General features: G+C 37.6%; 2 protein-coding genes across 2 annotated transcripts in view; both read right to left on the bottom strand.

Annotated features, from left to right (window-relative positions):
- Positions 1-662: 662 nt before the first annotated feature.
- Positions 663-12,572, bottom strand: LOC139454296 (CD109 antigen-like). Its single transcript, XM_071235920.1, has 16 exons — positions 12,540-12,572; positions 11,890-12,024; positions 11,288-11,426; positions 9,186-9,362; positions 8,859-8,937; positions 8,316-8,472; positions 7,960-8,034; positions 7,555-7,738; positions 7,168-7,382; positions 5,892-6,062; positions 4,721-4,783; positions 4,342-4,451; positions 2,477-2,624; positions 1,803-1,905; positions 1,502-1,593; positions 663-767 (listed from the first exon to the last, which is right to left on the bottom strand). The coding sequence occupies exons 1-16, from the start codon at positions 12,570-12,572 to the stop codon at positions 756-758; spliced, it is 1,893 nt and encodes a 630-aa protein (XP_071092021.1). The 3' UTR covers positions 663-755.
- Positions 12,573-12,759: 187 nt separating this feature from the next.
- LOC139454285 (CD109 antigen-like) overlaps positions 12,760-24,059 on the bottom strand; it is a 28,277-nt gene continuing 16,977 nt past the window's right edge. The window contains exons 17-22 of the mRNA XM_071235909.1: positions 23,870-23,938; positions 23,400-23,433; positions 16,777-16,896; positions 15,194-15,212; positions 13,911-14,028; positions 12,760-12,891 (exon numbers count right to left, since the gene is read on the bottom strand). Coding sequence (XP_071092010.1) covers positions 12,760-12,891; positions 13,911-14,028; positions 15,194-15,212; positions 16,777-16,896; positions 23,400-23,433; positions 23,870-23,938 — 492 coding nt within the window. The remainder of the gene's footprint in view (positions 12,892-13,910; positions 14,029-15,193; positions 15,213-16,776; positions 16,897-23,399; positions 23,434-23,869; positions 23,939-24,059) is intronic.

Genomic DNA, 24,059 nt, shown 5'->3' with positions numbered 1-24,059 from the left:
AGTGAAAATATTTTTGTATTTTTACATTTGCAGGTGCGTGTACCTCTTTCACTGACATTATTGTCATAAGCTAGAAACCCAACAATAATTATAAAGGAACAATTCGCTGAAATGGTCACATGACTCCGACATGACACTTGCAATAATATTATGCACCGCATACCATCGACTGATAATAATGATACAATGTAACAAATGTTATATTTGTGATAACATTTTCTCAGTAAAATACAGATTCTCTTTTTGGGTTGAGTCCCATCTGGGATTCGAACCCACACTGCCATAGTGATGTACCTAGCCGCCAGCACATAAAGTCATCGATCTAACCCACTCAGCCACCGAGGTGTCCACATGCTTCAATAATAATACCACTCCAAAAAAGTTCATCAGTCATGCACAGCAACTTCCAAATGGTCACGCGTGTAATCACGAATTTCATGCACTCGATTATGGAAATGCGTAATTATGAAAGAAGTGGTAATCTAAATGCAAATCCTTAGTTATCGTTAAAAGGGCTCCATGGGCCTTTCAGAGTTGTTTCTATGTGAAATTTAAGAATTTAAACCACATTTCCACATGAAAATTCTGTTAAGTGAACACCTTTAATTCTATGAGTTCAATATTGTGGCCTACGACAAAAGAAGAAAGTTATCAACGTTGCACCTGTTTATTGAATTAAGAACAAAATAAACATTTACTGAGGAAATAAAGAATGTTGTCATATGTCGATGGGTGGTCCTGTTCCAGGCTTGCAGTTATCCAACTATCTGAAATCAATTAAATTCACATAATGCAGCATGACACACATCTGAAGATAGTTTGGTTGATTGAGATAACATTTGGTCAATGATCAATCCGAAGTCTCAAATGTCAAATGTTTTTTAATTGTATTCGCCTCTTACATCCATGTTTATTATAAGCGTATGAAAACTATGTTATCATAAAATCACTGATTTCGTTTGGCGAAACGAAAGTAGGAATGTATTGCAAATAACATTTCTGCGATGAGGTCCGAAAATAATTATAACGTCACATGAACACTTTCATGCATATCTACCGTTTTTATCTTAATTATGAAGATGGTTTGATTAACAGAAAGTTTTCTATCACGAAATAATTGGCAGGCTTGTATCTAGTAAACAGATTGATAAGCGAAGTTTCTCATTTCAAACAGATGGGCTACAATCTTCTTTGTGATATTGACCGTTACATACATAATTTCTAAATGTGTATTATGTTGAAGGTATGTACGATGAACTGCTATGTTTTATGTTTACATTCAAGATTTATGCAAACATCTACGCATTGGTCAGATTCTTACATAAGACTTGGTCCGTTTGAGATGAATTCTCATAACGTGTTCACATGTTAGGATTTGAATGAGATCCAATGCTTATGTATCGTTTACTCCAGGGTCATGTGCATGTAAAATATTAAATATGAATAAGCTGAACAGTTTCTCCATTCAGTTACAACTTTTACAATATGTCCATTCACGAACCAGATTGCCACAGCCGTCGCAGTCTGTGCACACGTCACACAGTTTGGCATTTTCAAGCTCAGGGGATACATAGAAAACTGATTTCTGATTGGCTGAAAAAAAGCAATAATAGTGCATGACATGATAACTATATATAGTTCATAAATATATATATATATATATAACTATAATCCAAATGATTTATGGTGGGGGAAATATGCTTTTAATGCTATCAAACTAGGGAGGAAACATTTAGAATGATGTTTGGGGTTTAAAGGTTTTTTTGAAATCGTTAGGAACGTATTTCTCTAATTTAGGCTACCTGGATTGTAATAGTCAAAGACAACAACCAACGACTTCTGTGTTCTGAGAGTCATTCCAACCCGGCCTGCCTTCATGTCCACACATACTTGACTTGACCCGATCTGTAGACACATTTAGTACATATATTATTACGAATATGTATAAGTTTCATGAGCAATTTATGATATTAACTAAGACGTTTGCAAAAGTAATTTATAAGTAAGGATAACAATTCTTAATGAATATAGAAATACTTTCTCAACAAGATGGAACACTGTCTTCTGTTGATAAAACTAAATTCCCTGTACTAGGTTTGTACACATAATTTCTGTGACCCTTTGAGTTCAGCCTCAATGGATAAATGAATGTAAGAATATCACTATCGACAAAACGAAACATTCATGACGTCAAATAGACAAGATGTGCAGTTCTTTATTAAACAAAAACAAATGATTCCGATTTTACAGAAGATCAGTTACTACTTATTACAAACGTGAATGTTGGTAACACAGCATATTTAAACTACGTCACTACACAGTAACCTCGCGATCCGCGACTATCTCAAGGTTATTAATGGAACCGAGCTGCATGCTTGTCTGGTGGGACATGTCAGTTACAATATTATTGGCTGAACGCTTAACATACTAACACAAAGATGTGAGCTTCATAACACCTTAATCCCCAGCTGTTTACCTCTTCAAAGTAAAGATCAACGTTGCCATTGTTGTATTCCTTTCGTTTAAGGCTAGGTAAGCTGGTGATCATCTGGAGATCAGGCTGAAATCCTGTGGGAATGCCTGCTTGTATAACCGCCATGCCACTTGATCCAGACAACAGCCATCTGGACAATGTGTATAAGATTGATGCTGTGTTTCGTCTCCTCTCTTTTTGTTTAAAAAGGTGACTCTGATCCATAAACGAGGTCAACTTTCCTAATGTATGACATGTGATGGAGAAGACATGTACGTGTGTTGAAGGGCTTTTTTCAAGGTTTCTAAAATCTAAAAGCTAACCTGGATATGTAGCCAACAGTTTTAAATGTCACCAAAGATAACCACTTAATTCTTCTTTAAACATTTTCTGAATAAATACTGAGGACAAACGTACCTAAATATCTACACTATTTCTAAATCTGCAAGTTTGAATGTACTATTGAATAACATTGTTGCAATGCATATATTTCACACAACCTTTCAATTCTGAGCCTTGTATACTTTCTTAGGAGAATATCAATATAAATTGCCTACTATTTCAAACAAAACAAAACACTAACTTCCTGATGGTTTGAACAACATTTGCTAGCGAATGCATTGTAGAGAATGTTTGAGCATGGTCCAAAATGTCATGGTCAAACTTTGTAATATCCCGAAAAGCACACGTCTTGAACCCAACTACTAACTATACATATACCAAATATATCATTACATTTTGAAATATGGCTTAATGATGGCCACAAGTCAGTTTTCAGTATGAGTGCAAAGGCCAAATCAACGGATAATGCATATTGAACCCGACTACCAACTACACATGTATCAATTTGCATCACATTTTAAACCCAAATGACTGAGAAACTATAGCTGAAATATAGCTGAAGTTTCAGCTTCATTTGTCCAGTGGTTCCAGTGGCGACAACGTTTATCACGAGTGCCTAAAGCGTTTTGTATGTTCTACCACTGAAAATCGTATTTTGATTTCCTATCGAGATGATTTGAACAAACTTGAATAATAATCTGATATTCTCGCCACCAGGTTTTTCAGGCCTTTTCAGCTTTGGAAAAGATATTTTTGTTAAATCAAAGATCGCTCCCTTGCCTCGAACTCCCTGATGGTAACAAACATGCATACACAATGTCAGCTGAATCCATCAAACCATAAAACAAAAGTAAAATATGTAAAAAGGTTTATGGACAATTACTAGGGACGACCTGTGACGACAATGACCAATGTTCTTAATTCTGACACCTAGTAATTGTTCAAGAGGTTCAAATCTGATTGTCAGTTTGGCCGCATATTGTTGCAGCAATATTGAAAACCTTGTAATGGTCATAACTATTCGTAACAGATGACATAAGAAGGTCAAAGGTCAAAATCACAAGATACAGAAATGATGAATAACACGCATGGTTGCTTCCTTGATAACGGGATCGTGTGGTCAGGCTCGCTGACCTGTTTGATGCATGTCATCGAATTCTAATTGCGTAGATCGCAGCTCATGATGTCAATCACTTGGTTGTGTTGTCCAGACTCAATTATTTACAGTCCGCCGTCATATAGCTGGAATATACCTCAGTGCGGCATTAAACAAAAAATAAATAAAAATTAAACAATTTGAAAATGACATTAGTCATGTGCGTACAGTTCTCTCACAATAAATCTTCATAAAAAAGGTTCTAAGGTTTGAATGTTGTCATTGGTGTACCTTTTAACATTGTGTTACTGACAGTTAACCCAAAATGTTCATCAACGACTCTGTGAACGCATTTTCTATTGAACAGTGAAATTCGTGATTAAAAAGTTGTATGGACTAAAAACCTGTAGACATTGTTAGGTTTACCAACCTTGTACAAATCCTCACATTGATAGTATTAACACTTTCTTTGGTTATGGAAGCTGTGAGGTCGAAGGCCGCGTCATCAGTAGTCACATTGACATTGTAGAACACACCAACCTTTAACATACGTAGAAAGATAACTCACAGGTAACGTATACTTACGCAAATGATTACTTCATTAAGGTAATGCTAATGATATTCCAATCCAATACTTCAAGTCATAAACACATCATATTTCTCACTTTATCAATTACGACATAAACTTATTGAAAGCTAAACATTTAGGTATCCTATCATTGACTTTACATCTTTTGCCTACATAATTCGTTAGAGCATTGATGACTGTTTAGGGTATGATTGATGTTTAAGGCCGGATCTTATCTTACCTCTATTATGCCCAGTCCGGACCCTGTAGCACTCACTCTGACCGTCTTACTGTCTCCAGGAAGCTGAATGGAAGAAAGAAAATAATTAATGTCATTCAGACTCATTTCAGCTGCTTGTTCCTCTACGTTGACGTCTGTTATTATGTTGTCCTTCGTGTATATTACATGTGGTCCTGTGGATGCCAGGTAAATTCAAACAAGTCAACCTTACGTTCTAGTTACGTTAGGTTTAGTGTCTCTAATCAACATTTTAAATGTTCCTCTGCAAAAAACACGTGGACATAACGGGTATCAAAATAGACCATTCTTGTATCAAACATAATAGTTTTTGTCACTGATGCTCCAAGCTGGGAAATGTAATCAGCTCCAGTTGTAAAGCCAGAAAACTGTGTTATCTTTCAGTCGAACCTGAGAAGTGAACGTCACACATACGTAATTTGTAGAACTGCCCACTTTCATCCCATAAACATTGGACGGATTCGACGATTTTTCGGCCCTGCATCAAAGGATAGTGTACAGGACGTTGTTTTTGTGTTTAATACACTAAATCTACTCGCCACATCATACATCCAAGTACTGACAACATGGCACCAGCCTGGCGTTAACTTAACTCAACGTCATCACATGGAGCTACTGGACCTGCCACCCGTACAAGAACCCATGGGGATAAAGGTTTGGCCAATGCAGGACCCGCGCCATTGACCAAATGTTTGATACTGGTGCGATGTAAAGTTCGAACTTTATTATATTAATATATAAAAGGTTTACTTAGGCCTCGATTGCTATAACACTGATCAAACAACTTCAGAGCAAGAGTCGTATGACATTCTTCGTAGAAAGGCCATGTTGAATATTCCTAAAAAACTTCAAATTACTATCAATATACGAAAGGAGAGATGTTTTAGGTATTGGTCAGCAATAAAGTAACACGTAGTGCACTAAGTTATTATGAATATTTTACCTCGTTATTCCATAAATGAAATGCATATTTGATTTGTCAAACTCCGCAAAAGGCACATACATATGTCTGTTCAGGTCTCTTCAATAGTTTTCAATTGGACTTAATTTTTGTTTATGATGGAAACAAAGACATATATTTATATGTATAATTATATACTCTCTTTTTGTCAAATGATCGAGGGATAAGTTACGATATTTGGAAAGCACTAACCAGCAGTTGATGAAGGACGTCTTTGTTCGTGTCGTCCATGGTGATATGTTGAGTTACTCCACCAGCCATGACAGTAGCCGCTATGCTAGTGACATGTGGCGTCGACTGCTGTGTTGCTTTATGTAGTGATGTATGGAAGCTAGAGAGAGCTTCTAGTGCTATGACAGTGTCCTGGAAGAATATAAGAATTATACTCATAACAAACGGAGGGACTTGTGCAATATGGGGCCGACCATTTGATGTTCGTATAATTATGTTTTTTCACGAATTTTGGGGACATTAATTTTAGATTAAATCCCAGGGCCAGGAAATTGTAAATGGGAATGCTGTAACGGTGTTGGTGCTGATGGCCAGATAACCATCAAATTATGACAATAGCCTGGTCGAAACAGTTAGAATTATCTATTATTTGTCTTTGTTTGTTTCTTGTTTAAGGTCGTACAATAGTCAAGTAAAATGACGACAGTCTGTAAATAATTGAGTCTGGATTAGAGAATCCAGTGATTGACAGCATGAGCATCATTCTTCACAATTGGAATACGATGACATGCATCAACCAATCAGCGTTCCTGACCAATCGATCACGTTTGTCGCCTCTTATGACAAGCACAGTCACCTTTTACGGCAAGCATTGGTTGCTGAAGATAAATTCTATCCCGGATCTTCACGGATGAATTATCTAACAAGTGAGGCAGTTGCATCTGTAGTATTGAGACATAATATGCTTCGGGACTGATACTGATATGTTCTACATGGATTATCTGATGATGCTAGAGTCAGATACACACCAAGATATTTTGCCACATGAGCGAAAGGAAACGTTGTCTGCCCAATGTATTGCATTGCATTGGTCTCTTTATCACTGAACTCAACAAATTTGGGACACCCGGAATTTAACATCAGCAATACATCCGTAAGGTTTTGATCATCGGCATAAAAACTATAATCCACCTGTTGCATAATCAGATGCCCCAAGGGCCTTGTTTACACGAGAACCACGAGGAACACTGCATGTGACCTTGATTACTTGACATGACATTGTTGATCTGGACTGATCTCGTTGACTGTAATTTATTATTTCGATACTATAAGCACAACATGAAAACAATACAGCTCAAACTATAGTCGCACTGCAAATACTCATTGGTTTCTTGTGGTGCTAAATGCAGCCGAAAGTTCCAATGAAAGCACGAGGGACAGATACGAGACTCGGAAACACCGTAAAACTGTAGCTCAGACACCGTTGCAATAAATACAGCTTTCCAGATATACGTACCTGTGTTGACGTGAAACCTCCATTGGGGTTCCTCTGATGGACAATCCATTTCATGACCTTGAGCCCCTCCCCGAGTTCCCCGCGCACAACGTGTGTCAGTAGAACGTAAGCTGTTGTCTCAATATCGATGGGATTGGAGAACCGCTTTTCTCTACTCCAGGGTTGGCGTTTCGGGAAACTGGTCGTTTTGGTTGCCGTCCAAAACTTGACATCTCCTGAAATAACGTTTTTATACTTTGTATTGGCTACCGTTTATTCGCATGTCTCAGAAGAAAATAATGACAAACGATAACTGCAACTGATGACACAAGCAAATTAAACGCATGATACCGGTTATAGATATCACGGTGACTGTTAGCATGTACTGAAGTTTAGAAGAGTAATTACCTTCTGAATGGGTAATAGCTTGTAGTTTGTTCATAGCGACATCTCCCAGTGAGCTGTGAGCAAGGGTGAGAGCATATGCTGATATTGCCAAAGCATGGGCGTGGTTCTCATCAAGAGAGTTAAGCTGACCCGACAGGTAGTGAAGAACCTTTCTTTGGGCATCACTGATCGAACGTGACGTTTTCTTAAATAACAATAAGTTTAATTAATTAACATTTAACGCTGTAAGTATCTTAATTCGGCCAAATATAAATTCGTTCCAGTATGGAGGATAAATACGCCTTCAAGAAGCGTTAAACGTCATGTTGCACTTTCTCAGAAATGTAAAAGTTCATTATCAGCACAATATCAAAAGATATCAAAGACAACGTTAATTAGGTTGTTTTGTAATAAATATGAACATACATGTTCCAGATTCTTGACGGATCCCAAAGCTATGGACACGTAGGCAGCAAGGGCCACTGCTGATTTGACCCCTCCCTGGTAGACAGTTATGAGCAAAGCAAACACCATCAACATGGTGGGAAGAAAACAACTGCATAGAGTTTTTACTCCAACCAAACATCCGTTGCAATGTAGTAGTTTTCGAAATTGTTTAAGTTGCATAAGTCTGTGAAAATGTATCTCAGTATTTTGTCCTATTGCCTTACATGAAATACAATAAATGTTGTATCATAATAAATTCATACACTGTTTTCCCTCATGTAAAAGGAAGTGTTATTAATGTATTCATGTTATTGAAATTGATAGACGGAACCTACCTGCATGTACTTATGGTAGAGGGCATGTTTCTCTGGAAATGATCCATCAGAAGTTTGTTGTAGTAATAACCAGTTGACTGCTCCGATAATCACATCTTCACTTATGTAAGCCATATCTGAAGCCTCACTGAACGACTTAACAACAAATGCGGTTAGCCTGGAATAATACAATATTTGTAATAATGACTTACGTAGTTATTAGGGACCGACCATTTGATATTATTGGGAGAGTGGGGTGGGGGTTGGGGGTGTTGGATGGGCTGGTACTTAAGAAAACAATCATTATGCCTGAACATTTTTGTAAAATAATATTTATGCTTCAGGCTCTTGAAAACAAAATAAAGTGCCTGCCACAAACATACGTCATTGTTGCATGATGCAATTACCGCTCCATCACCCCCACCCCTCCTTCCCGAATATCAAATGGTCGGTCCTTTAGTCCAATAAGCTAGATTTACCGTTTGAAATCAGAAATAATATTACCTCTCAATGCATTAAGCTTCACATTCAACATAAACTTATGAAGATGTATAACATTCCTACCAAGTGCTCCCTATACTGTTTGTTGCAAAAGTTGCGAAGGAACCATCTGTCAGCTGATACAGCAACTCGTGTTGATAACCTGCAATGTAAAATGAGAAAACAGAAAGTAACTATAGTCACACCTTGTTTGCTTTATGAAACTGAAAAAAGTACTACTTAAACATTATGTTCTGAATAAGTAAACCTGTCCGGATAATGAATGGCTACATGATTGTTATCTATTTACTACTTAGCAAATACTGATTCGTAAATGAATGAAGAAATTCAGTAAAAATCCCACAAAGAATATGTATATTTCTCTTTTTCATGTTTTGATGTATAACAAACCCTGTTTGATGAAGCTTGACAGTTTCTGTTGAATAGATGACGTCATTTGACCAGTGCTGCTTAGGTACTTAAATATGTAGATATCAGGAGAAAGCCCTATCATCGTTTGTTCACCACATCCGGTTGGAAAAGTTAACAGTTTACTCAACCCGTCGATACTCGGTGCCATTATGTCGCCTGCAACAATGTTGAAAATAAATGTTATGTACCTGCTATCATAAGATCTTTCTAATTGGAAGGTAAGTCTAAGGCGCCGCGATTCGCTGTGCAGAGTTGCGTCCATTGGGCACGCCAGAAATCTATGATTGTGGGTTCGAATCCCGGTTCATCCCGATTATGTTTCTAGGTTTGTCAGCACCATACCAGTGCTCGTGGGTTTCACCGAAGTGGTAAACGTCTGAGACCTGCATCACTTCGGGCTTTCCTCCCACATTAAGCTGACACACCGTGATATAACTGGAATAATGTTAAAAAGCGGCGGTGAACGCAAATCACTCACTCACTCTTTGTAATTTACAGGTTTTCAAGCCATACTTGTCAAAATGGTGAAATGGTTCTACATTGTGTGAATGTACAAAGAGTATACAATATTCTCACGTTAACAACATAAACACATCAGACTATTCCTCTGTGTATGATGTACATACACTGTCATAGGGTACGCATGTGGTAGTCCTGCACCATGACCGTGGAATATATGTATTTTATGAAAAAATAATAATCTAGAAATGCATACAAAAGCAAGTCTAGCCAGCTCAAGCTCTGAGGCATAGGGAATTTTGAAATATTTTTAGAGCCAAGAGGGATATTGTGTAACATAAGATTTCAGAGACTAAATGTTAGTCTACGCATGTGGTTACTACAGTCGAATCAGTGTATTCCGAGCTTAGTTATCTCAAACTATTGTTTATGCGAACACGTAGTCCCTTTTGAACTATATACATTCAAATTTGGCCCTCTATTTTGAAATGCTGGTTTAATAATTTTAGTGCCCCTTGTTTTAGGAGTGTCAGCATAGGAAGCAGAATTGAAGAATTGTATTTAATCCCCGATAGATAATTTCAGTTCAGTTCACCTCACCAAATACTACCCATGTCCATCTTTGATCACAACTGTTAAGACACAGTACTAAATGCATTACAGCTTCATTTTGTTCAATGAAATCAGTTCCGGATCTATGAAAACATTGGATTTGAAACAGAATGTTATATGCCTCTAGCTACCTAGCCTCTAAAGAAAACAGCGTTATCACTATCCGCGTGAAGATTCTCGGGGTAGAATAGGTCTTCAGCAACCCATACTTGCCGTAAAAGGCGACTATGCTTGTCGTAAAAGGCAACTAACGGGATCGGGTGGTCAGGCTCGCTGACTTGGTTGATACATGTCATCGATCCGAATTGCATGGATCGATGCTCATGATGTCAATCACTGGATTGTCTGGTCCAGACTCGATTATTTTACAGACCGCCGTCATATAGCTGGAATATTGGCGTTAAACAACCAACCAACCAACCAACCAACCAACTATCCCCGCCATGGGCTACATTAGAATTTTGTTTGTTCATATAGTAGTGAATATAAACTATTAAATAGCTGTATAAAGCATTAAGAAGAGATAGGCAATTGGGCCGCGTAATGTCATCAGAACAAAAATGATTAATATATAATAAAAACACACAAAGGGCCCCTTCTCTGGAAAAGATAAGTATCGCTTAGATAAGCTTACTTCAGTAGTTTCTGCAGACACTTTTTGCACCAAGTAAAATAACATGGATCAAAAGCCGTTACTCTTTAAACAAATAATTTATGGGACCTTTTTTCGAACTCAGTCTTGACAATATTCCCTTCGATAAGCATGCAAACTGAATAAAACTATTTACACGTGATTTCCGGAGTGAATAACTTCAGAGTAACCCGAGGGACCTGTCTCCCATGGGACTTCGTGAGTCATGATTCTATTTAAGTGAAAAACGGTTATGGGAAGGATACATATGACATTATGAACTTTCATAAAATATTTTGATCAGTCAATATTTGTTTACCGTTCATTCTCATATGACATTTGTAAACTCTGAAAAAAATGTGCTCATAACGTAAGGTACCTGACAGCTTTGCTTTGATGACGATAGATTCTTGAATAACTGATGGGGGAAGAGCGATGTCCAATGAGTCGACCACAGAATGTGCAGAGTTGAGATCTAGGACAACTGGTAGGTTGTAGTGTTGTGGGGCACCCTGGGGCTATACAATATGAGGAAACAGAAGGTTTAAAAGTCAAACGTCACTCTGGGTGCGTATCACTTCTGATATTAGTGAGTGAGCATCAGCTATATCATATTTCAACTCATCATGAGGCATGTAACTAATCGTGCCGTGACTGGTCCAGTGGTTGATACCATTACCAACATTCAACGCCGTTATGATACGATGACATAAAGTGAACCAAGTGAACACATTGTGAACAAAAATAAACTTATTTTAGTTGAGTCGTGCAACAAGCGTGCGGTGCTGGCCATAGTGACCAACTTCTGATATTTCTACACATCTTGAACATACGTTAAGTACGAAGGTTGATCCCTCAACATAACTGACCTGATTTGCAAGGCAGTGTATAAATTCATCAATACTTAACCAATACTTCACTTAATTGATAATTGATGATCCTCAATGAGACGCACATTGTAAGTTCTACAAATGCACAAACCTTGACAACAACCTCCTTTTCAACAGAATCTGAAACACCATTGAAAATGCTTAAAGCTGTTACAGTGATCTTTACGGTGCCAAGGCTGCTGAATGTGACCGGGACGATGAAAGATAAACTTTCTCCTTGTTGATTCTGCGAATGTAAAAACAAATAAGGAAAATGTATGAATCTCGTACAAAAAATTATCGCCCCCTTTAATGGATTGAATACTCCAATGGTGTGTTTTCAATCACATGCGACGACTCTAAGTATGTTTGCCGTTTTTGCGTTATTCTAAGCAAAAGCAGTGTATCATAGTCAGTCTCTGTAATAAATACTATTGAATTACTGTTTCAAGTCAAAAAATGGCTTCTCCGCAATGTCTTCGTTGCAGTAGAGTCAACAATATGCTACCTGAAGTGTGATATCTGACCTTTCCAATTCTGTAAACTTCCTGTTGGTTCTCCGAGTTTTTAACCACCAGAGAGATCTATAAAATAAACAATTATATGCGTTCAATTCAATTATTTAAAGCTGAAGGAAGTTGTTCTAAATACGTTAATGTGAATTCTAGATGCTGATTTTTCTTTGGAGTGACTTGACATTGAGTAAATATGTATCCGCTCTTTACAGCGCAACAAACACAAGATGACACAAATCCCCATTACTTTGGGTGGGGTGTATAATTGTAGCTCTGGCATATTCGTCCCGTCTTAATTTCTTAATATTTATGCAATCTTTTAGAAGTGAAAAAAAACATTCGTTAAAGGTCCATTGAATATCACCTTTTAAGGGGTGTAAAGTCAGACACGTATCAATATCAGTATCAGATACAACATCATTTTACCGTGACAAGAAAGCTAAGTGTGATATACATGGAGTTGAATATTACTTAGCAATACTTACAGGACCATCACTGCTCATGTAGTTATACACCTTAGGCTGTAATAGTATTTGTTCCCCTAACACGATGTGATTCGGAACAGTGAGCGACACAAAGAAACTGAGAAACGTTTGCACCTGCAAAAAGCATATAGTTTACTTGTACTTCATAGTACTCTGATGTTTGCAATAATAGCGTAAAAGATAATTGCGTCTTTCTGTTTCAAAATACTGGAGACATACATCGTGCATTAGTATTTTTTCAAGAGATGTGATGGCGAAGTGACATACTTAACCATAGACCGCCTCCGTGGTCTAATTGTGGAGAGTGCGCCCGGAGAGCGGAAGGTCCGGTTTTCGATCCCCGGCCGCGTCATCCCAAAAGACGTTTAAAGATGGTACTTATTGTACCATGCTCGGCATTAATGGGCTAGAAAAAGGACTGATCGGCTCGGAGTTAGTATACTGTGTCTGAGTGGGGTATTCATGTAAAACTGCGGCATGGTAGCTCAGTGGGCTAGCACCATAAATCGGCATCAATCAGGACAAGTACAAGCACACACACACACACACACACACACACACACACACACGTGTATGCACGTCGTTATATAAATTCAATAATCTTGGACACCACGTTACCCCAATTGCACCTGTCGTCACTTAAGCATAATCCGTTTCGTTACCTGGAATAACCAGATACCCTATTCTTAAACGGAATCCCTCTCCCTTTGTCAATTCAATATAGCTCATAACCTTAATATGCCATTTAACAATTGATATAATATGTATGACTCAAAATAGAAGCACGCACAGACCCCGGACATTATGAACCTTTGTTTAGTTTGTTATATAACGGCGTACTCGGCACGCTAGCTTTATTCAAGACGGCTGACTGTAAATTGTTGAGTCTGGACCAGACAATCTAGTGATTGAGAATTCTTGCTGTACTTCATTAGAAATGTGGAGTAATGATACTATTACAAGAAATGATACAGTAACTATTTCTTATCTCTTTTGTAGTTATCATCCCAGCTAACACATAACATTTTCAAAAGGTTTCTTTATAGTTTTTTAAAAACATTTTCGTCAAAAACATTATATTACCGTTTTAGAAATGTTTCATTACTATTCAAAATGTTATATATTTTGTTTACCTCGGCATATTCTGATGAGATGCTCAGTCCATACTTTGAGTTTAATCCAAAGGCACTAGCCACCCATGTCGTCAAAGTGTCCCCAAGGTGCACAGAGACGTCAGCGGTACCCGTTTGACTGCAAAGCATGAATCAGTATACATGAATCTACGTAATTTGGTTGTTATTAAGGCCATTGAAATATCGCAAGGACATGTACAAATAACAGAATAATTGCAAACGAGCATCACTGCTAATATTGTATATGTGTCTACCTGTTTCGAAGGCGATCTTTCACTCTAACCATGTCCAAAATCTGATTTCAATACGAAGAGCAAACCTATATTATTGTCAAAATGTCAAAGAATGTCACATGAAAAAAAAATCAAATTAATTCGTAAAAATGAAAAAACCCTTTCCGTCATCTTAAGAGATCTCAGCAAAATTCTACGATTCCGACTATGTCATGAATCATAAACCAAATAGTGATAATACAAGGCATTTGCGAAATGGTGAGCGTATCCTGACTCTATTATGGCACCAGTCACAACAACAACTTGCAAAGGCAACCAAATTGTTCATATAAAAAAACACGCCCGGAAAATATGGTGCCTGTCAAAATAGGGGATTGCGTCGGACATGATTTTTGTCACTGGTGTGTTGTAGGTTTGAGGGCACAGTCACGTCTACCATAAAAAGGTTTACTAAAGACCCTGAATGTGGTAACAACCTTTCAGCAAAAGCCGCATGGCGCGCTTTTAAATCTTGACAGAAATGGGGACACCAAAGGCTTGAGCTGCTGCAATATTGCCCGTCATAAAGGGAAAGAGTTGGTGAAAGAATGAGCCATCATTCGAAACATTTAATTGGAAAGAAACTGAAACAACTGACATATGTTGGGATCGCTGTATGAGGTTTTTTTCCAATTTCAATGTGAAGAAACCACAGCATCGCCTAGAAATTAGTATAGTTCTTGATAATGTTTTCAAACTTTTGGCCAGACCAGAAACAGAAACAGACTCTACTCACTCACAGAAAAGACTGCATGTTCCTGAATAAATAATACGCAAAAAAGAGAATTGATGTTTTAAATTCCAGTAACATTTTCACATATTTCAAATTTCAGGAACATATAATCACAGGTGACGTCGCTATTGTTTACAATAACAAACTTATTCAAATATGGACCAAAATATCGTAGGCAGCCTCCAACTAACTGAGATCACAACTTTAACATCATTATGAATGCTGTTGAAGCATATGGCCAAAATTGTTGGAAAGATAAGAGGAACCTGTGATGTTGCCATTGGTAGAATGCACAAACTGGAAAAGAGGAAACAGAACTGGAATAAACTCATGCTTTTCAAGACAGCTGTCTACAAAGTGTGGCTGCCATACGTGTAATGTTTGTAATTGTTCCAACTGGCAAGGCCCCAAATAACGTAACCATTATAATTATGTAGGCATAACTACAATAATTGTTTAATCGAAGAACCTGATGTGAGATGAGGTGAAATGGGGTTTAACGTCGCGTCCAAGATTATTGCACTTGTATAGCGACGTGCATGCACGTGTGTGTGTGGCTGCTCGTACTAGTACGGACTGATGCCGATTTATAGTGCTAGCCAACTGAGATACCATGCCTCAGTTTAACATGTATACCCCACTCAGACACAGTATACTGACTCCGAGTCGACCAGTCCTTGTATTAGCCCCTTAATGTCGACAGGGTAACAACAAGTACCACCTTTTAACGTATTTTGGTATGACGCAGACGGGGATCGAACACCGGACCTTCCGCTCTCCGGGCGGACGCTCTACCACTAGACCACGGAGGCGGTCCAAAGATCTTGGTATACGCATAGAAGGCCGGTATGTTAACTGAGGAAGCAATCTGGCAAACTATCAATAGAATTTTATATCGGATTGGCAAAACCAAAACAAAAGGAATTTGTCCAAGAGGTAAGTCGATAATCTGATGATATCGTTCAATAACGGTTAAATAATCACTTTCCTTGCACTCATGTACCAGCCTAAATGTTTGAGTCGTATTCGAACATGTTCCTCTTACTAAGATTACAATGAGCTTCATACGACTCCTGCTCAAAAGTAATTTGCTAAGGGTTACAACATTCAAGGCCTCAGTAAATTTTTCAAAAAGTGTTATGGTAGACATCTGGAGGTTATAAATTCGATGCAACCCTGACATTAATATGTCCTATGCAATTACCTAGTTTGACTGTACCATAGGTTTTAAGGTGGGCAATTGACGTATTTGTGACGGATGCCACACCTTTTCGCAAACACCTGGTATCATCACTCTGTCATAGTGATTAATATACACATGCTTATGATATAGTCTGAATTGTAAAATTAGGTATTCTTTTTAACTGATTTCTTATTATTATGGATTTTCTGCGGAAAGATTACATATTTTATACCCAATGTGGATGCTTTGCCAAAGGAGAATCTCTGGAAAGTTCGCTCGTGTCCTTATCTTTCGCAAATTGATCGACCCTGATACTGGTCGACGGGTAAATGCAGGGTCAGCTGTAGGGTATTGTATTGGTTCCATTGGCGTCGGTGTCCGCAGTGTCCTGAATCATAAGACAAAACTATAAATGTGAAGTGAAGTTTTGATTATCTGTTATACGTGTCATACGCTTATAAACATAATTATATATTTGTGCGGAGTTTTAGCATGAGAATATAGATGAATGTGATGAACACACACACACACACACACACACACACACACACACACACACACACACACACACACACGCATATATATATATAACGAATGTGAATGTGAATGTATATATATATATATATATATATATATATATATATATATATATATATAAACAAGAAGCTCAACACTTACCATAATATTCGCAAACAGTTCCACTATAGAATTGGGCGCAATGGCATTTGAACCCTGGTATCTCATCCTCGCATGTACCTCCATTTAGGCATGGATGTGAAGTGAAGCATTCGTTTATATCTGTATAGAATAATTTGTATCCATATTTACCAAAGCTAACTATGTTTAAGTGAATGAATGAATGAATGAATGTTCCTCAAGAGTTGCATCCGAAGATCATATATAGTCACATTCGTTATGTGCCGATTTATGGTGCTAGCCCACTGAGATACCATGCCGCAGTTTAACATGAATACCCCTCTCAGACACAGTATACTGACTCAGAGCCGACCAGTCCTTGTTTTAGCCTCTTAATGCCAAGCGCCATACAGGATAACCACAAGTACCATCTTTTAACGTCTTTTGGGATGACCCGGCCGGGGATCGAACCCCGGCCCTTCCGGCGGACGCTCTACCACTTGACCACGGAGGCGCCCCAAATGTGGATAGAGATGCATCATATAAAGAAAGAACAAGCATTTGTAAGCGTGTATGAATTTTTGGTATCATGAGAGATTGGGTCTCTGTGCTAGTCTCTCTCTCCAAATGTTTTGTTCATTCATTGATATCCGTCTTATTACAGTAGCTCACCAAGCTGATTAAGTTGGGAATGAACCACTATCAGTATATTCTTTGAAAAAGTTGTCTAAATGGTACTTTTTAGTAGTAGATAGAAGATTGCTGCATATGCTTACCGGACGACTAATATTGACAGTAGAGTTGGTAGTAATATGAGCACAGAATGATTGTTTGGTTATAGAGTTACAATCGTTACAGACTTAGCAGAATCTGGAAAAATGTACACATTAAGCGGGGTGGGGCATTTAAATTGGCAAAATTGTTCTAAATTGACTTATAGTGTACTTTCATTGGTTAACCCACAAATTTGATAAATTCATCATGGCCGCCACCGAAACATGAAAAATAATCTTCGGTACTAAACATGGTGGGACCATGTGGGTGGAGGACCACTTGGTAAAACATTTTATGCATCATCCGGAAAAATACCTGCACACTGGAGATCTGTCGGCATACTGGTGACATTCGCAACCTTCAATGCACGGTGAGGTCATTTTCTTACAGGTATAAGGCTTTCTCGGGGATCCCTTGGAATAAATCTGATTTATGAGCATGTTTTGGGAATGGGCGGTAGAGAGAGAAGTCATTGTACCAGCTGCCCATCTTTGCTATCCTTAATAGATATCATTCTGGAAAACCTCTCACGAAATAATTTGATAAGCAAATCAATAAACCTATCAACCTAGCCTATGAATCTACGCACAAACCCAAGAATCCAGAACTTTTCCAAAGCATTCCAAATGTTCCAAATTTAAAATACTGATACTAAATTGAATCGAATTATGGCTAATGTAACAATGATAAAAAGTAAAAGCCAAAGCCGTAACTTAAAGAAGATATTAACAGGTGTCAAATTTGACTCATGTATTCAATTCACTGTCTCACAATGTAAACGGGAAAATTGTGGAATTTGTGAATATATAGTTGCCGGTTCTTGTATACAGTTCAAAAACGGGAAACAACCATTTCATGTACGCTCTAACCTTGACTGCTCTGCAGAACATTATATTTATGTTACTATATGCCAAGCTTGTCATGAGAATTACAATGGACAAACGGAGCGCTTAAGGGACAGAATGCGCGTCCATAAACAACAGATAAAGTACCCCAAAACAAGGTGCATCCCCTTAAGGGCTCACATCGACAAATGCGCAGTAGGAGAGGATATAAGATTTAAGCTATTTCTTTTCTTTCAAATAGATACTGCTGATGCCATGCAACGTAAAGCTAAAGATTTTTTTTTTAAAAGTTGTGACCATCGTTAAATAGGTAACGCAATGTATATGTATTAAATATTGCTTGTATTGTTAATGTTACCAATGTCAATTTAAGCCGCCAATGTGACGTAATGACAACGCCGCGTCACAGTATTTGTATAAAGTGACGTCATAATAGTTTTCTTAACTGTAATCACTTCTCACTGAAGATAAAACTGAAACATGTAGGACAACAGTTTGTGTTGTGTAATTTTGTTTTAAATTTCTGTGCATATGTGCTACAGTACAATGCAGCAAACACAAGCGATTCTCTTTCTGGGTAGAAATTAACACATTCAAGAACGGTGAATACAGACATTATTGCTTCGTGTTTATTTCTGATTGAAAAGGTGTTTGCGTGTTACAACATGCGCCCCTCCTCCAAATATTAAGTGCTCTATTGTAATACCGTCAGGTCCTGGAGATTAAGTTTGCTTCTTTTAAGATTGTGTATATGCGATCTAATTTCTGAAACGTGGATTTCTGTATACAATATATCTTCTCGCGGTTCATGTTTACGATGATTTTCTACAATAATAAAATGAAGTTTTGATACAATGGTTGGTTTAAAGTTTTCCAAAATTTCATCAAATTGGTGAGGTTTTGTTAAGTCTGAATAATAGTCACCTCACAGTTTACATATATCAGCTGAAGAAACAGCACTACATTCATTGTAAAATAGTTTATCAATAAATGGACTCTTACACCTCAGTTTACGAACATTTTTATAGAATTTATTTATATGGGCTTTGCATGTCTTTCTTTTTCTGAACTGATTTTTTGATACTTTACATTTTGATTTTCGGTGTAAAAGTCTTAATTCCATTTCTTAGGAATTGTATAACCTAGAACTTTCTCCTAGTGGCCTATCGCCCGCTATCCATTTTCGTCTTGCTACCATCATTTCACAGTGGGGTTCATGTAACCCATCATTTTCAAATGGGGCATGAAATGTGATCTATATACACTCTTGAATATATGGTTAGAGCTAGCCTTCATTTACTCAGCTCAGCGTTAAAGTGCTCAAAGACATCAGGTTGAACCTGTTCAGATGCTATACACACGTATAAATACTTATGTGCAAGTCACCTGTTGTGTGCCAATTTGGAACATGTGCTGTATGCATATGGGGTGGAGCTTGATGTGTTCACTGTATGCAGACAAGGCATGGGGAGTGGTCCGAAGTATAGTAATGGCAGTGATCAAGTATACTACAGGGGATGATGCAGTTACTGAAGAGGGACAGTATGATGGCATAGTCATAGTCGATGAGGGTTGTATTCACATTGTCATTCCTTCTGTACGCATAACCGGGACCTGTGTTGCATAAGTTATGAGTTACACTTACTAGGTACCTATGATCCATTTTACGTTTTGGAGTAGTTCATCACGATGCGACATATTTATTCCTGTATTGCATTTTGTGAGATTCTGTCCTTGTTTCTCAGTCTTTAGTTGTCATGACTGTTTGCGTTCGTAGTAGGTTGTGTGAGTGGAGATTGGCACTGAGTAGTCTCAGGTGTGATTGCTGTTGATTCCTGTTTGAGTCTGTTCAGTGGTGACATCAGTTGATGCTGGAGGCGATTTTACTGCGCTGGCATAGGAGAGCTTCATCTTGGACGTGACATTGCCTATCTTTTGTCTATAGTCTTTTGGTGTCCTTTTTATATTTAAGACGGAGTAGTTCATGTTCAAGCTTGTGGACTCTTTCCTTAAGTGTCTAAATTTCTTGTGAATCGGGCTTGAGTTGTGCTCTTAGTTATGATCGTCTTAATTCTCAATATTCCAGCCTTTTGGCAATGTCTTAAATTGTCTTGCTCTTGTGGTCGACTTCAAAATCTTTTTTTGTGAATGGTCTTCTTCCAGTTTCAACTCAGTGTTTCAACTTATCAGCTTATATGGTAGCCTGTGACAGACATTGTGTCATTCGCACAATATGGATCAGTATGAGCCCAGTGGCATCAGTATCACCTGTTTTCTTTCGCCCTGTGTGTCAGAAAGCATCATTTTCATCGTTGTCGTACGAAGGTGAAGCCGGCATTGACATATGTCGGACAATCGCTCCACTAACTACTTTAATCTGGGTACATGTTCTGGTACACCTTCTTCGGTGAAGTGAATTGTGAACATAGCCATTTTTATTTCGTCGTTTGATAAGCATAATCGTACATGTTCTCTCTGTGAGGTGATTGATATCTTTCACTATAGTGTAGTATAGACCTGGCTTGATTCTTCTATTGTCAGCCAATCAATACCCGAGCGGTAACTGTGAATCTCTGGTGAAGATTCCATTATTGAATAGGCTTGGGTTATTAACACATGTGTGACTAGAAGATGAAGTTATTGCAAATAGTTTAACAGATTTCGTCCAAAATAACAATGATTTCACTTTCCAAGAAAATTCTATTTCACAGCATTGTTTTCCTGAGATGCTCAGATATTGAGAGTTACTCTCTCATGTTATACAGTTGTACAGATCATTAGATAAGTAGCAATTTCTCAAAGTGAAAAGGTTTACGTGTAAAACCCCTAATAGGATTAGCTGCAGGGTATACTATTGTAACGGGGAGAGATAGTATCGGGAGTCCTGGAGAATAAGGCAAAACAATAAATGAAAAATGTAATTGTTAAAATTGAAACTTTACTCACGGTTATGTCTGACAAGCCTAAGACATTCAAGTTCTTGTTGTTTTAGAATTTGTATTGTAATTAAAAGTGTCATATATGTTTATAATTATTACAGAAGTAACTTCTTTGATCCTTATATACGAAATACCCAATTGGTTTCTGTGGATGTTTAGCATGAGAATATATCGATGAATATGATGAACATATCACTAGTTCATATACATGTATATATAGTGTATATATGTATATATATACTACATTCGCAAGTAGATCGACTTTCCGTAAATTTCGCAAACTTGTCCACTATAGGGTTGGGAGCAATAACATTTGAACCCTGATATCTCAACCACGCATGTACCTCCATTTAGACATGGTTGTGAAGTGAAGCATTCGTTTATATATACATAGAATAAATTTTCTCCATATTTCCAAATACTAACTATCCTGAAGATGAAGTTTTCACCATTCGTTTGTGCTTTCTTTACCTACATCTTCTGTGGTCGCCAGTGTTGCGATAATAGAATAAGTCATCTTGTGATAACACATTGATCTTTGATATTAACATATTGATATTAACGGTTATTACGATGTCTAAGGGTTTGAAGTGGGTATTTCCTATCTTTAATATGTTGAAGAAATTAATATGCACCCTTTGTAATACACAAATCGTCTTAGATCCTGCCCAATATTGTAAGTTTCTGGTGAATGTTAGGCTAAATGGTTCAGAATGTCTTGTGGTCCTTCGCGTAGCTCGGCACCTTCTTGGCTAACGGCGTTGTGTTGGGCTAATGGGTCCGCCGACAAAACGTCTCGTACAGAGATCGGTTGGCTCTTCTACCGTCCATATTCATAAGAAATTTCGACTATATCATGAGCATATGTCTGTAAATGTGTTGGTCAACGTGTGTTAAATCATTTATTCCCTGTCTATGTGGTTGAAGTCTGCTTTTTCAATTCCTTTTCTGAGTAAAATTACGTATTTTGCAGTAGTTTTCATAATATAATGAGTTTAGTACGATCACTCTCCCCAGATGTTCTCATTCTTTGATGACACTGAATTTATCGTTCTTTTAGCCAAGTTTTTGCACACAAGGGAATAATTTTCCAAGGTTTATATATAGTCATCCACATGACTGTCCCCGTTTTCTTTTGGAGTAAATGCACACATTTTACATACTTTTCATTAGCTACATCAAAAGTAAATGTATCACTTTCATTTGCATGTTAAAATATTCCAGCAAACGTAAGTTACGGCCGAACTATCTTATATCAACTTTAATCTCTTCGCGAGTTTTCTGTGAATAGGTTGTAAATTGTAACATCCTCATTTCAAAATCATGTTCACATTTTTGTCATTAATTAGTCCCCAAAACGTTAGTATAGTTTCAGGTAGCAATGTAATTGATGTGAAAAGATGTCGGTTTTCTAGAAGAGGACTGAAGGATTTCATTGTCGTGAATGTTGTTTCTTCGTTGATTTGTGAATATCGATATCTACGATGCACAATTTTGGCATGGCTAACTGTATACGAATATGCCGACCAGTAACATGCATAAAGGTGCATAAACATGCTCATTGCATGTCGATCAACTCGCAATCTAATTTTACCAAATGATATACTATTTACTAAGACCAGCGAAGGTAGAAAACGTATGTTCATAGGCATACACTTTAGATGTTATCTTTTCTCGTGAATATTATCGATTGACACTAGACTTTGCAATTGTCTTTTATGTCCGTATGTTTTTGACACTGATCATGAATCGCGAAGGAATTAAAAATAACCACGCCATTATAATTTTTGTAGGAATGGGATTAGTTTCTCTTTCAGATGTTACCGAAACGATATTATAATAATATTCACCCATCGGCTCTGAAGATTACGCGGAGCGAATAACCAACGAGCTGCGAATATACTGGCAAAATGAATTATGCCATCTGGTCCAGAATACGCAACATGAATTCACATTGTCCAGGAACTGATATTCCGTTGATCCTAGTTTTAAGCAGGTTATTCAATATATTTCCATAATTATTTTAAGAGGACACAAATAACTTCGAAAGTGCCTCTACGACTAGATGTTTACCTGATGATGTTTACTAAATGATCTAAATAATTACCTGTTTTGAGTGTCCAAACAGACATACCAGTGTTCTGAAATCATACGATTTTGTACATACAATAGTTTGTTTGTTTGTTGTTTAACGTTGCACAAAGCAATATTCCAGCTATATGATAGCGGTTTGTAAATAATTGAGTCTGGACCAGACCATCCAGTGATTGAAATCATGAGCATCGATCTAAGCAATTGGGATACTATTACATGGATCAACCAAGTCACCGATCCCGTTAGTCGCTTCTTCGACAAGCAAGGTTTGTTGAAGATCAATCCTAAACCGGATCTTCACGGGTTCACACGTGGAGAGGATCAGCTATTGTGGTACAGCAAACGTGTGATCCAACCTACAAACGCACCCGATGGATTAAACGGGTTGATCAATTTAAACAATAGATGTACACAGTAATTAAGACACCTTTCAATATTTTTTGGGTGACCTTCCTGCTATGAAAGGAACAGTATTATACTTACCGTGAGGAGGCCTTCGTTGTAACCCACATCCACGACAGAACCGCCTTTTGACAATAACAGGTGTTTATACTAAAAAGAAGATTTTGTTAAAAAACCGTCAATAACAATCAGTTATAATTTCTACTATATCGTCTCCGATATATAAGTATGCCCTAATATGGTCATTCTGTATGTATATTATTCTCAGAAT

Source organism: Haliotis cracherodii, unplaced genomic scaffold, assembly GCF_022045235.1.
Source record: "Haliotis cracherodii isolate W230 unplaced genomic scaffold, xgHalCrac1.p SCAF_1, whole genome shotgun sequence".
Lineage (NCBI taxonomy): Eukaryota > Metazoa > Mollusca > Gastropoda > Lepetellida > Haliotidae > Haliotis > Haliotis cracherodii.
The sequence above is the reverse complement of the archived record's forward strand: the minus strand, read 5'-3'. Positions and strand labels throughout refer to the sequence as shown.